General features: G+C 42.3%; 1 protein-coding gene across 1 annotated transcript in view; it reads left to right on the plus strand.

Annotated features, from left to right (window-relative positions):
- The window catches only part of ANKRD13B (ankyrin repeat domain 13B), a 170144-nt gene that overhangs the window by 137561 nt on the left and 17313 nt on the right, over nt 1–15270 (plus strand). Inside the window, exons 3-8 of the mRNA XM_066599585.1 lie at nt 289–413; nt 7490–7535; nt 11549–11692; nt 11778–11967; nt 12954–13020; nt 14559–14640. Coding sequence (XP_066455682.1) covers nt 289–413; nt 7490–7535; nt 11549–11692; nt 11778–11967; nt 12954–13020; nt 14559–14640 — 654 coding nt within the window. The remainder of the gene's footprint in view (nt 1–288; nt 414–7489; nt 7536–11548; nt 11693–11777; nt 11968–12953; nt 13021–14558; nt 14641–15270) is intronic.

Here is a 15270-nt window from a genome sequence, read left to right on the forward strand (position 1 = left end):
AAGATTCGGGGGCCGGCGGCGTGCAGGGAGCAGCGGGGGAGAGTGGGGAGGAACGGAGGGGAGATCTCTCTCTGCCTCTCTCCTCACCTGTCGGCCGCCGCCAGCCCCCGAATATTTAGAGATGAGTGGGGAGATACTCGGCTAAGGCACTACTCGCTCGAGTAATGTGACTTAGCGAGTATACGCGCTCATCTCTAATTATCAGATAAACTAGTCTATGTGTATTGATTTAATCTGTATTGCCTTACCTGTGCTTATTGATAATACTCATTCTTTATTTCCATCTAGTGCTTCAGGAGGCTGTCAGCACACGTGACCTAGAGTTGGTCCGGCTAGTTTTACGGCACCGTGACTACCAAAGGACCATGAAACGCCTGGCAGGGATACCCGTCCTACTGGAGAAGTTACGCAAGGTATGCTGGACTCATGTATGACTTAATAACTAGTAATGTGCCCATTCTGTGATGCCTGCTGGTAATATCTGCGATGGTGACCAGATAGGGAGATGCTAGATATCTTTACTTAGTAAGATTTCATTTTCATATTACCCATTTACATGGAAATTTGTGGAGAATGTAAATACCAGCAGCGCTCATTACTGGTTTCCATTCTGCTCTCTAGGTGTGAGGCTCTCATACATATTCATTATTGTACATTATAAGCATTGATAACATTTAGCAGTTCCTGTTTTAGTGGCAGTTTTTCCATCTGTTTATTTTATAGAGATAAAGTACAAAGAGACTTGGAAAAAGAAAGTTACAGTACAGATAAATATGCAAGGAAGCAAAAGAAGATGTAAATTATGGAGGATTACATTCAAATAGATGCTAAAATGGAAATTAGCAAAATAATAGCTAGTTTTGTACTTGGTTAAGATGGATCTAATGACACCAACTGATCAGAATCATTATGGTATCTGCAACACTGAACTATAGCTGTATGCTCAATTCCAGGCGGCTCCTTCCTACTTATAATAACCCCTATGGTTAACCCCTTCAGTGGCACGTTTATTATTACCATGTCATGCCTCACAGGCAACAATGCAATTTAATCTTGCTAGTATTTGAAATTACTGTATTACTTTGGCAGTTGGTATTATGGCAGGGAAATCTCCGGGGCTTGCTGCGCTGAGTATGCAGTAAAAACCCCAGAAGATTTCAGATGACAGCTCAGTGCTCTGCACATTTCAGCACTAGAGCTGTCCACGGAAATCTACCGGGGTTTAACTGCATGGTCAGTGCAGCAAGCCCCGGAGATTTTCAGGGTATGCCACTAAAGGGGTCCTTGAAGAGAGGGCTTTAACTTAAGTCAGCCCTATTCCATTTACTCATAGAAAAGGGTTTTCCAGGCTAATATTATGGGTGACCTATCCTTAGGATAGGTTAGCGTCAGTTGATTGTCAGAGATCCGCCGCTTGGTGGTGATGAGCTGAGCCTGCTGTCAGTATAGCATGATTGGGCCTTGTCGTTGGGGACAGAGTAAGATATTTTAGAGGTGGCTTCACTTTTACTGAAGTCGATGGGAGGAAAGCCGCCTATTCACATTGATGTCATCATTTGTATTTGCCTGGAACATCCCTTTAATCCTGCACACTGCTACCCCTATCCAGAAACAGTACAATATTAGCCAAATAAAGAAAAGAAAGAAAATGCTAAATTTAATCTGGGAAAATTCCAGAGAGCTTAACGGAAGCCGCAGGGATCCTGCGGCATTCTGCGTCAAATTCTGCGCCATTTGATTCTGTCATAGGATACATCTGTTTGGTCAAGAATTCCATTATGGAAGCAGGAAAACAGAAAGCCTAACTAAAGCCCGATCACAGAGGGGAATCCTAAAAGTGACCCTCCAGTTTCACAAAACAGTTTCAGTAAAAGTTTCACAAAACACGGAGATGCCCAGTTCTTTAATCTTGTTGCCACAGTTTGTCCGATTCCTAATTTTCTTTTCATACATGTATACCAGTTTCTCAGACTAGCCTGTGCTGGGACTGAAATTGGCACTGTGCTCATCCTGTATCTTTGCCGGTTCATCTGAGAGCAAGGGGGGGTGTTTTAGGCTACCGAAGTGCACTGTGCATAGGGTAGTCTGAGAATCTGGTAGCCATTTTACATACATGAAGAGGAGCCTGGGAATGGGATGAACCATGAAGAAACATTTAAAATAAGAGCCCAAGATATGTAAACTGTATGTTCTGCATGAGTTGTGAAATTCTTACTGTGAACCGGGGGTTTGCTTTAAGGCCATGTGGTCCCCCCCTCTCTTCTAAGAGAGAGAGTAGCAAGCATGGCTTCCCTTAACCCCACGTAGGGTAATAGTATGGTGGAATGAATCAGTACTAGAAGGGATTGTACTGTGATTTTTGCAGTGAAGCCCAATTTTTTTGTATTTTGGGCTACATCAGTTTGCCTTGGTTGTTTTTGATCACAAATTTTTGTAAGGCCTCGATAACATGGAGTAATTTCACTGTTGATTTGGATCCAGATTCCCATGGCAAAAGCGACATCATTTTAGCATTCTATTGAATGCTATGAGAATCCGCACCATAGTTCATATGGCTTGGATTTTTCTGCATGCAGTATTAAAAATCTGCAATGTGCTAAAAAAGAATTTACACGCCATTTATTAGCGCAGAACCAATTCTGGGTGCCTGTGGGAGGATTTGCCCTACTGACTGCGGATCTACATGGAAATATGCTGCAAAACTTTGAAGATTATTCTGCAACTGATTAAGCTGTCAGATCAACATTGGATTTTTCTGACAATTAAAGGGGTTGTCCAGGACTTTTTGGATTTGCACTAGATGATGGGTGGAGATCTACTTTTCAGGATTCCGGCAGATTGGCTTATTCCCAGTGCCACTGTGACTACAGACAGTGCAGAAAGCAGCTTGCATTGACCACAGCACAGCAGCCCAGGTTAGCATTGCAGGTGCAGCTCCTATTGAATTCAAGTAGGACCTGTGATTCCAGCAGCAGTTGGGCCAGTCAGCGCAGTCTGCTCTCTGCACTATGTGTAATGACATCAGCATTGGAAATCAGCTGATTAGGGAAAATCTGAGAGGAGGAGCCCTGACATCCTTTTATAGATGATCAGTCCTAAAGACAGGTCATCAATAAAGGAAAAAAAAAGCCGTAGACAACCCCTTTAAATATCCATGCAAACATGCCCAGACTTTTCTTCATCAGGGTTTATGGAAATTGCTGTATGTCGCTAACATTAGGGCTGCTTTCACACCTGCGTTAGGGTCAGTTCAGGTTTTTCCATCTCTTTGCTGCCTTTTTGGAGGAGAGAAACTGAAATAGAACCAGAAACAAATCGGATCTTTCCCCCCCCCCCCTATTGATTTCAATGTGGTTTAAAATAAGCAGAAAGCAAACAGGCTTTCCATTTTGCTATGTTTCCATTTTTTTGGACGGGAAAATAGCACAGCCTAACGGAATGGACGCAAACAGAAGCCTTTCCATTTGCTTTCTGTCTTTTTGAAACCCCCATTGAAATCAATAGGGAAAGAAATGGATCCTTTATTTTTCTGTTTTATTTCAGTTTCTCTCTTTCAAAAATAGAGCAGTAAAACAGAAACCCTGAACTGACCCTAACGACGGTGTGAAAGCAACCAAATGTGATAATAAGGTGTAAGTGGTCCGGAATTGGTCGCTCTCTGACATTGTGCTCTTCTACAGTTGGTAAAGAGTAGATTTCAAGAAAATTACTATATATTACTCTGTTTTTCTCTCCTTATAACCCATTACTCCAGGAAAAAGATTCTAGATTTCACCTACTTTCTCAGACCTCTTCAGGAGACTGATTTGGTCCCCGAAGACTAAGTGTTAATGTGCTTTTTCATGTCAGTAAATCCCTCTAGTGTTGGATGGTTGTTTACCTGAGATACTAAATGGGTTACATTTCCCCAGAGGACACAAGTGCAGGAAAAAAGGAAGATTATTAAATCTTATTATCCTTGTTTTAATCTATTCATAGATCAGCAGCCAATGGTTAGCAATGTATCAGATGGTAGTGCAATACTTTAACTGGTTCATGGTGGAAGTAAGAGAATGTGGGGACTCTTATTTAATTTTGTCCGGAAGCAAAATGAGTACATTTCAGCAAAATTATGTGTAAGTGCATGTATCTAGCAAACTTTTGTCCCTTCACATCCCTAATCTCTTCACTAGGTACTCTAATTTTAGCAATCCTAGTTAGAAAGAATAGATTATGTAATATATGAATTTGTCCAAATACCTTTATTTTTCCATATTGCTATGTTCTTGAGTCAAAGAATCCTGTCCAACTTTGTCCACATCCTGTGTATATAGTCATTGTTTCCTATAGTTATGGCTAGTGCTGAGCAAACTGAAACAGTCAAACTCTCAAACCCTGTTTTAGGTTGAACTTTGTTAAAAGTCTAGTGTGAACCCTAACTTCAGGTGATTCATCTCAGCTGAACCTTTTATCATTATTTCTTCTTCCCCTTCTCCTCCTCCTCCTTAAAAATGTATGTGCTATAAAAATGAACATACAACCCAGTGCTGAAAGGCAACATTGCTAATCACTGAGCCGCTATGCTGCTTCTTCCTCTTTCTCTCCCCCCTCTAAAGGAGGTGCACAGAGTCATGCTTCTTCCTTCTTTTTCTTTTTCCTTCTCCAGAGGAGGGGGAAGAAGAAGAAGACAAAAGAGTAGAAGGAGGAGGAAGACGCATGGTAACTCAGTGGTTAGCACTGTTGCCTTGCAATGCTGGGTTCCTAGGTTCAAATTTGATCAATGACAACATGTGCATGAGGTTTTTATGTTCTTTGTGTGTGTGTGTGTGGGGGGGGGGGGGGTCCTCATATTAATCATGTTTTATTTATATAGCATGTACATTTATTGCGGAGAAGAAAAAGGAGAACTTCGACAGTGTTATACACCAGTTTTAGCGGCACTGGTGAAGTTCCAGTTCCGTTCAAACTAATTTGGACTGAACCAAATTTTTTGGCAAATTTCAGCGAACCAGCCGAAGCAAACTTCTCAAAAGTTTGCTCAACACTAGTTATGGCCACTTGCACAATTCAGACAATCCTTTTCACTGTTAGTGTGGCTGGAATTTTGGGAGTGAGAATGTGCAATACCTCTCTGCTTGGCCACAACTCTCTAGCACCATACAAGTCAATGGGACATCTCTACAGCATGCACAATAGCCCTGGAGCCATCCACTAAATTCTGCAGGCAACACGTAGCCCTTATCAGGACTTTTAGTGTGCAGGGTCCAAGGGTGTGCGCACATTCTAGCAAGCAGCACTGTGAAGTCATCACAGCCCAATTCGTGTGACCTGTGATCCCTTGGAAACTGCAAAGCCCACAGATTGCGCAGAGCAATGTGCAGGCAAAAGCAGTCCAAAAAATCAGAATCCTTGGTAAGAAATTCAATTGGACCCAATGGATAGCTGTTATTTTTAACAGGTTTTAGAATAGGGACAGACTTAAAGGATTAAAATGGAAATAATTCTTTAGACAAGCAATCTAACAAAACATTTTTAGATATAGAACACTGACTCGCCAGCAATGTCTTAGCTGTGTAAGGCTCTGCCCACACTAATGTCATTGAAAATAATGGCGTACCGGAGCCGTCTTATGACAGATATCAACAGCAGACCCATTGACTTATAGCGCGGTTTGTTGGGTTCTGCCGAAGAAGGAAGTGTGAACAGAACCTAATTTGTTTCTTCCCAGCTCTATCACATTCATATATTTTGTACCCTTTCACTTTGAGCAATGGTGATATGTGACCCTAGCCTAGCTAAAAAGTTCAGACCTTGCTCTATTTTGTATGCAAGATGCCAGTCTCCCCTGTGTGGTTGACTTCCTGTGAACTAAAGGACTAGAACAGCATCTATCAAATCCCTCTGGCATCTCTCAGACCCCTCACTTCCCACCAAGCTCAACCTTCCTCTGTATGCTCCTCCATGTGCAGAGTGCTGCTGAAGATATCATTTCTATCTTTTCTAAGGGACCAGGAGTGCATTGATATAAAAGATGAGTCAATATACTGGTTAGATGCAAAGTTATAAAACTCTCCCAACTAACACCATCTATGCTATCTGTATGTGCTGCATTCAGAATCTCTGGTGTATCCTATGAGATGCAGCTTCACACTGCTCTTCCTCTGCCTCCTGCTTGTAAGACCTGATGGGGAGGAACACATCACAAGTAGGAGGCAGGAAGAGCGGTATGAAGCCGCATCACAGAGGATACAGAGACTCTGCAGTGTGAGTTAGGGATATAAGTACTGTGTCATTGTTAGTGAAATGAATATGACTCCATTTTTTCCCCTTTTTGTCTTATAGTATGCTCCTTCCATTTTCTATGATATGGTCTGTGTCAATGTTTTGTACTTTTCCTTTTAACAGATTTGTTCAAATGTATTGAAGAATAAAAAGGGACCTCAATGATTAGAACATTCCAAGGCTCTAAATTGAATGTCTTGGGTCATTGCGCCCTGTTCTCCAGTTATTCTCTAAACAGCTTATTGTTTATACATACTGTACTTTTGTATTCTAAGAAGTTAATCACATTTGAGTCTTCTGGGGTGGCATGTGTCTTTGCCTTTAATTGTAGATGTTAAATTCCTTATCTTGCATGTTTGTTTCTTTGACCAATGATAATAAATCAACTATAATAGATTTGAATTATTGTAATTGAAACATGTGCCCCTATAAAAACTGCTGCCTGTCAATCAATAAACAGATAATGTGGATCACATCCCTCGCTGTGTGGTTTGACGTTAATCTCCTGAGCTCAGCTTATCCTCTAAGAATTTGGACCCCAAAAGCACATTGTATAGCAAATATTGTTGTTTGCACTGACAGTCACTGATCTATCCCTTGCTGCCCATAGATAGGAATCAGAGCAAGTAGAATGTGATGAGACTCCTCCCCCTCTGTCTCTGAAGAGCGTAATGGGAAATGTAGGCTACAGAGTTGCACATGAGAGTGCATTAGAGGAACCATAACAGTGGGGAAGAATAACTCAGGATGACAGATGGCCCAGATATTGCACATCAACAAAAGACATATACACAAGCTGTGCACAAGAGCATCTGCATTACTATTTTATAATATCCTATGCCGCACTATGTATGCAAAAATATTTGCTGGAGTGCTATTCTAGGCAATGTAAAGACATTCATGTCTGCTTACAGATGATAACACAGGACTGTAAATGTCCTATGATGAATGTAGCTTCAATTAATAATTAAGTGGTGGCAATGCTGTAATAAATAATTAATTGTACTGAGTCCTATTAAAATATTTGCCTAATGCAAACCAGTCCCTGATGTTAATAGTATTTCCTACTAGTCTTACTGCACCGTGAGTAGAGAGTTTTTATAAGAGATGTGCAAACAGATGACACTTCCCGTGGCCATGCTTAAATATGGTATATCTTGGGGATACATTCTGAAATGTAGGTCTGGTAGAATATATATGTAAATAATCTCCCTTTTTTTCCATATAGGCACAAGACTTTTATGTAGAAATGAAATGGGAGTTTACCAGTTGGGGTGAGTAGTGAAATGTAATGGTATTTTAGCTGTGGTTTGTTTTTGGGGTGAATTGCTTGAAAAATGGTGCAACACTAGATAACTTTCATGCTCTTCAATACCATATATGCACATCAGAAAGAGTGCCAGGTTGAGTCTAACAGAAAGAATTTAGAATGATTTTACATTGAATTGATTAGTTCATGGTGAATTCGAGTCTTCGCTTACAACTCTAAAATAATAATACTGTGTAACACATGTTTTGTTCCCTGGTGTAACGCTCAGGCCGGGCTCAGTACATATTACCTATGTAAATGCAGTAATAATAATAATAATAAACTTTATTTGTATAGCGCCAACATATTCCGCAGCGCTTACATAGACAGGGGATACAGAAAGACAAAAGTACAAACATTACAGAACCACGGTTACAAAGTAATCAATTGATGGAAACAATAGGGGTGCGGATCCTGCTCCAACGAGCTTACATACTACAAGTAATGGGGGGATACAGAAGGTAAAGGGGCTGGAGATGTGCACTGTATGGCGAGGTGAAGAGTGAGGGATGCTATACACATAGACAATGGTCAGATATTTAGCCATGTGACGGCAGAAACAGTATGACTGCAGGAGCGGTTTATGATGGCTAGCAGGGATTGCAGTCAGTAGGTCAGGGAGCATGTTATCAGACGGAGTACAGAGGGGTTTGTTTAGGGAATTCGGTATGCCTCCCTGAAGAGGTGCGTTTTTAGAGCACGCCTGAAGTTCTGCGAGTCCTGGATTGCTCGGGTAGCCTTTGGTAGTGCGTTCCAGAGGACCGGTGCTGCTCTGGAGAAGTCTTGGAGGCGGGAATGAGAAGTTCGAATTAAAGGGGCGCTCAATCTGGTTTCGTTAGCAGAGCGGAGAGCCCGGGCTGGTTGATGGATTGAGATGAGGGAGGCGATATAGGGGGGCGCTGCACTGTGGAGGGCTTTGTGGATGAAGGTGGCGAGTTTAAATTGAACTCTGTATTTAACGGGCAGCCAGTGCAGTGACCGGCACAGGGCAGAGGCGTCCGAGTAGCAGCTGGACAGGAAGATGAGCCTGGCTGCCGCATTCAGGATGGATTGGAGAGGGTAGAGTCTGGTGCAGGGGAGGCCGATCAGCAACGAGTTGCAATAATCGAGCCGGGAGTGGATGAGGGCAACAGTAAGCATTTTTAGCGTGTCCACAGTGAGAAAAGAGTGGATTCTTGCGATGTTCTTGAGGTGCAGATGACATGTTCGGGCCAGCGATTGGATGTAGGGGGTAAAAGAGAGATCAGAATCAAATATGACTCCAAGGCAGCGGGCATGTTGTCTAGGAGTTATGGTGGCGCCATACACTGAGATGGAGATGTCAGTAGGAGGTCGGTTAGTGGAGGGTGGAAATACCAGCAGGACAGTTTTAGAGAGGTTCAGTTTTAGGTAGAGAGAGGACATGGTGTTAGAGACAGCGGACAGACAGTTAGTGATGTTTTGGAGTAAAGGTGCAGAGATGTCACGGGCAGAGGTGTATAGCTGGGTGTCATCAGCATAGAGGTGGTATTGAAGGCCAAATCTCCTGATGGTTTGTCCAATAGGGGCTGTGTAGATAGAGAAAAGAAGAGGGCCGAGGACCGAGCCCTGGGCGACCCCAACAACAAGAGGAAGAGGAGGGGAGGTGGAGCCAGCAAAGGAGACACTGAAAGAGCGGTCAGATAGGTAGGAAGAGAACCAGGAGAGGGCAGTATCCTTAAGGCCAATGGAGCGTAGCATACTGAGGAGGAGTTTGTGGTCAACAGTGTCAAATGCTGCGGAGAGGTCGAGGAGGATCAGTAGGGAGTAATCGCCCCTCGATTTGGCTGTCAGTAGGTCATTGGATACCCTTGTAAGGGCAGTTTTTGTCGAGTGTTGAGGTCGAAAGCCAGACTGTAGGGGGTCTAGGAGAGAGTGCTCTGATAGGTAGCTTACAAGGCGGGAGTAAACCAGCCGTTCTAGTAGTTTGGAGATGAAGGGGAGGTTTGAGATGGGTCGGTAGTTGGCAGCATCAGTCGCGTCCAGAGTCGGCTTCTTTAGCAGTGGGGATATGATGGCGTGTTTGAAAGAAGAGGGAAAGATGCCAGAGGTCAGAGAGAGGTTGAATATAGTGGTGAGATGGGAGATGACCACTGGGGAGAAGGAACGGAGGAGGTGTGAGGGGAGGGGGTCGCTAGCGCAGGTGGTGGGGCGAGCAGAGAAGAGCAATTTGGAGGCTTCTTCCTCTGTCGCTGGTCTGAGTACAGACAGTGAGCAGGAGCTAGATGCAGTGCTGACAAGACTACGGTCAGGGCTAGTCTGGGGTTGGGAAGTTATTTCCTGACGGATGTCATCAATTTTATTTTTGAAGTAAGCAGCCAGCTCTTCGGCACTGAGATCCGTCACCGGGGGCTGTGGTTTAGGGCTGAGAAGGGAGTGAAAAGTATCAAAGAGCCGTTTAGGGTTGTGGGATAGTGAGGAGACTAGAGAGGTGAAATAGACTTGTTTGGCATGGTGGAGGGCAAGGTTGTAGGTTCTGAGCATGAATTTGTAGTGGAGGAAATAGCAATCTCCCATACACCTTCATTGTGCCACTCAGATAAGTCGTGCGAAGTACACATGCAAAAAAATTGCGCAATGTTCTATCTTGGTAAGTATTACGCTCACATACATGCCAAGATAGTGTATGCGGATTGGCAGCATGCAATAAGTACACATTGTCATGGCAGCCAGACACAGAACTAGTCCTACATATTCATGAACCGTAGGCTAGCCAAGACCATCCCACCCTCCAGTCACTGATTGATAACTGTCTCTCTATGCACTGTGACAGACAGCTGTCAGTCAGTGACTGGAGGATGGGGTCGGTGTGGTGAGCTGCAGATCATAAATATCCAGGACTACTTTCTGTAGTCTTGCTTTGTCTGGCTGCTATTAATAAAATGCAAGTTTCTCCCAACCTGCGGCACAGATACATACAACAGACATATCACTGTAATCACTGTGACTACATTGTGATGCTCTCAGTGAAGGATGCAAAAAGATGGTGACAGAGTCTCTTTAAAGCAACGTACATAACATTTTATGTAAGGGGGAAGAAGCTTTCTGTCTTGCTTGTCAGGGAAAGAGTAGAGCCTCTGCAGTAGCATGGGAGTATAGCTGAGAAGACTGATTCTGTAGGAGTAGAAAGAAGGGACTATATTGTCAGCTGCCAGAGAGGGAAGGAGACTGATTCTGTCCAGTTACTGACCCCAGCAAATATTAAAAAATATTAAAATATTGAAAATATTAAAAATATATCTTTTTATCATAGCAATACTGCAAATTACTTAAAGAAAAACGTAACAGCATTTTAGAGCTTTTGGCATTAAACTGATTCCAAAGACAACTCCTTTAAAAGCTGTGTAAAGATTTAGTGCACATATGCCAGAGCCCAGTCTGCCTATTTGGTAATCTTGCACTAGAGCAATGGTATATATGTGTATGTATGTGTATATATATCTATATATATATATATACACATACATATATATATTTATATTATAAATTATACATTTACAATATAATTTATTATATATTTTTTTAATTTTATTTATATATATATATATATATATATATATAAAATCCTACACAGACATTTGCAGTTCCTACATCAGATTTCTTCCATGTGGTCTACTTTAAAAGTGAGGCAGCCGGCGATTAGGGCGATTATGCGTGTTAAATTGAGTACTTGTAAAACTGTACTGCTGTTAAAAAATAGACTGGTAATCTTCACTCGGATTCATCAGCCCTACAAAGGACACACACAGAGACTCAGTGAATACACAACAAAGATGCAGCTTTCCTTTATCCGCTCAGCAGATAAATGAATTCTTCAACATTAAAGAAATAGTCAGAACTTAAACGTTCTTAGAATTGTTCGTCACACTCTGCTTTCAGTATACTTGATGGGAACTAATGGAATAACTTTCAGATTCCTGAAAACCTTCCAGCACTTAGCTCTTTCTTCTGTTTCCATAGTGCCGCTGGTCTCCAAGATCTGCCCTAGTGACACATACAAAGTTTGGAAAAGTGGGCAAAACCTGCGTGTCGACACCACACTACTTGGGTTTGATCACATGACTTGGCAACGAGGGAACCGTAGTTTTATCTTCAGGGGACAGGGTGAGAAATCTTTCAATCTCGTACGTCCGTGATACTACCACAACTTTTTATGTTTCTAAATGTAGACCTAACTATACATCCACAGACAGCAGCGCCGTGGTCATGGAAATCGATCATGACAGAAGAGTTGTCTTCACTGAAACTCTGACTTTAGGTTCCCAGGACCATGAAGTTCTGCTGGCTGCTGTGCAGCCCACTGAAGAACAGGCCATGAGTCGCCTGACAGCCCCTGTGGTCACTACTCAGTTAGATACCAAGAACATTGCCTTTGAGAGGTGAGTGAGAAGGATAAGGATACAGTAAAAGTTATAGCAAAAAGGAAAGATTTTCCTAGAATCTTAAAGGGGTTTTCCAGTGAAATACTCCGGACATGCTGTCAGCGGTGCAATAACACAGTGGTCAGAGTTAAAGCCTCCACGATGACCAACGTGTAGTGGTCGGCACTTGGAACTGCAGGTACGGCTCTCATTGAAATCAATGAGAGCCGTGCCTGCAGTTCCAAGCGCCGGCCACTACATGGAGGTCGGCGCAGAGACTTCCGCTCCAAATACACAGACTCAATGATGTTGAGATCAGGCCTCTGTGGGGACCATATCATCACTTCCAGGACTCCTTGTTCTTCTTTACACTGAAGTTAGTTATTAATGACATTGGATGTTTGGGGTTGTTATCGTGCTGCTGAATACATTTGTAGTCAATCAGACGCCTTCTGTTTTTGAAAAATGCCTTACTTTGCAGTATTTTTTTTCACACCTACCTAAAACTTTTGCTCATTACTGTATTGAAAACATGATTGACTGTGGTCTCGGAGGTCCGACCCCAACTGATCCTAAAGTGATGGCATGTCCTAGTGACTCTTTATGGGATAGAAATATACCTTTAAGCATCTGGTAAAAGTCTCAATGTAGAAAGAGGTTCTTCAGATGAAGTAGCAAAGAAGAGACCAGCTTAAAGTAAAGTTGCCGGGAACTGGTGTTGTATTTAAAGCACTGAAGCTTATATATCTGTTTCCTCTCTTAGCTTTATCAGAAGAGCCAGGCAGCACAGGTTGGCATGACTTCAGTGCTAGAGTTACACTTTTATGTACAAAATCTTCATTAAGATACGTGGTCTGGAATATTCTGATAACGTGCTCAGGGGCAGTTTATAGAAGAACAGTTTTTCTGTAATGCTACACGCTGCTTCTGTTATTTCAGAGATATGGTCTTGGATCATGATTTTAAAAAGCACATTTGTTTTTTTCTTTATTTTCCCTTCACAGAAACAAATCAGGAATCCTCGGCTGGAGAAGTGAGAAAACTGAGGTTATCAACAGCTACGAGGCAAAGGTTAGGAGTATAACCAGAGCAATAATCTATATAAGGAGTTGTGGACTGCAGGTGAAGTTAGTTGTAGACATTTGTACAACAGATTGTTATGAAAGAAATGATAAAGAATCCCTAAAAGTGTAGCCCAATAAAATCACATGTTCTGTGGGAGTTCCTATAGTCTGTCTTACTAAGAAGATGTAGGCGGCATTGAGTGTATCACTGCAGCATTTGTGGTTGAGGACTGACCACCTGTGACAAACATCACTGGTGCAGATCACACGATCATCTCTGTTGACCAGAAGAAAGGCGAAGAGAGGACAGGTGGCCAATTCCTAATCACAAATAATATAGTAACATAGTATGTTAGGCCGAAAGGAGACAATGTCCATCTAGGTCAGCATGTTTCCCCCCCCCCCCCCCCCCCCTTGTTGATTCAGAGTAAGGAGAAAAAAAAATCCGGTAGAGGCCAATTTATCCCATGTGGGGGAAAGAAATTCCTTCCCGGCTCATAAATGGCAGTCAGAATAATTCCTGGATCAATGTTTTAAAAGTTCTTACCTGACTCCAGACACGGGTCAACAATCCTGCTGGTTATTTAATGTTTATATCCTGCAATATCATAGCGCTCTAAAAAGACATCTAGTCCCCTCTTAAACACCTCCAACAATGCCGCCACTATTGGCTGCATTCTCATCATGAGACAGACTATAGTTATAGTCAGCTGTGCCTCAGAACCCCTCTGTTGATTACACTACTTACATTCATGTTCTTAGAATATTTGGACCCTAAGTATACATACTTTAGAAAAACCTATATGATTCTGAGTTCTTGAGCGACTACTTAAGGGCTTGTTTAGACCTCACTATGGCCTCCATCTAGCGGTTAACATCCCTAAAACAGCACCCGTGGTTGGGACCTCAATGGAACCTATCTTGGCCATTAATAAAAACTACTGAAACGGAGGACAATAAGTCTTAGTTTTGGCACGTTTCCGTTTAATAGAGTAATGTGGTGGACTTCCTATTCTCTTTGGCACAGAATTCCGGAAATAATAGAAATCTGCCAAAAAGGAGACTTATTGGTCTTAGTTTCAGAAATTGTCATTAATGGCCATGATAGGGGCATATTTCCCCAGGAGGCCCTCCAAGAGAGACATTATGACCGCCATATCTTATATTGTGATTTTACCCATGCATAGACACTGAACACCATATACAAAAGATCTTTACTTAATGGGATACACGCTTCAGCCTGCTCCCGTGGGCGCATAACAATAAAAGTGAATGTGTTGTGTTCAGCAGGGCTTTACAATTCTGAATATATAATTATCTGCATGCTATACCTCACCGGCGAACCATAATTCCAGTTATTCATTCCTCCTTTTGTAGTAATAGAGTAGTTGACCTCAGAAGTGGTTGTCTATCTGTGTGAATGGGGGGAAACAATGAGGAGCACTTCGCTCAATAACATCATCTCCTGTCACTGCGGGTAACTGCGTTAGTGAGAAAACAAGATCACAGTAATGTTGTATTATACCTTTGTCATTCTTTTCTCAGGTATATGGGGCTTCCAATGTAGAATTAATTACTAGAACCCGCACAGAACATTTATCAGACCAGCACAAGGGAAAGAGCAAAGGTAAAGTCAAACTTCCAACCAGTTTCCAAGTTCAGTTGAGACTTTCCTGGTGTGTGCCCTGAACGTTAAGCCAAAACGCGTTGTGACCAGAGTTTGACACATGACTAGCGTGAACCCTCAGCACTCTGGAGCTGGAACAGTTTATTTCTAACACATTAAACCAGGTCCTTGAAACTCGAAAATTGGTGTGAAAAAGCAGAAATGTGTAATCTTACTCTGCAGCGAAAACGGTGGAATCACACATAAAGAGCCCAAAAAACATAAAACACCTGAAGTGATGAAGTAATGATTACACTACAGTGGAGAGCACAAGTCTAATAAATAACTGTAAAGTTCAGTTCATCTTCAGCAATAAAAAAAATTGATCCAAGACTTTGTCATCAAGCCTTCATATATGGAAACGCTTTAGATACGGATTACTTCTATAGACTCAGGCTGTAAAAGTCCAAAATGAACACATTGCCATCATTTTAGTAGCTTGTCCACCCAGATGACCAGATGAGTGACAATTCTCTTTACTAATACCGTGATATTAGGACTTATTGTTGTGAGCGGCTCTGGTTGTCCTCGGATGGGACGTTTTCTTTATATAACCAACTTTCAGAAATTCCCAACCGAGTGGCCTTAGCC

Source organism: Eleutherodactylus coqui, chromosome 4 (assembly GCF_035609145.1).
Source record: "Eleutherodactylus coqui strain aEleCoq1 chromosome 4, aEleCoq1.hap1, whole genome shotgun sequence".
Classification (NCBI taxonomy): domain Eukaryota; kingdom Metazoa; phylum Chordata; class Amphibia; order Anura; family Eleutherodactylidae; genus Eleutherodactylus; species Eleutherodactylus coqui.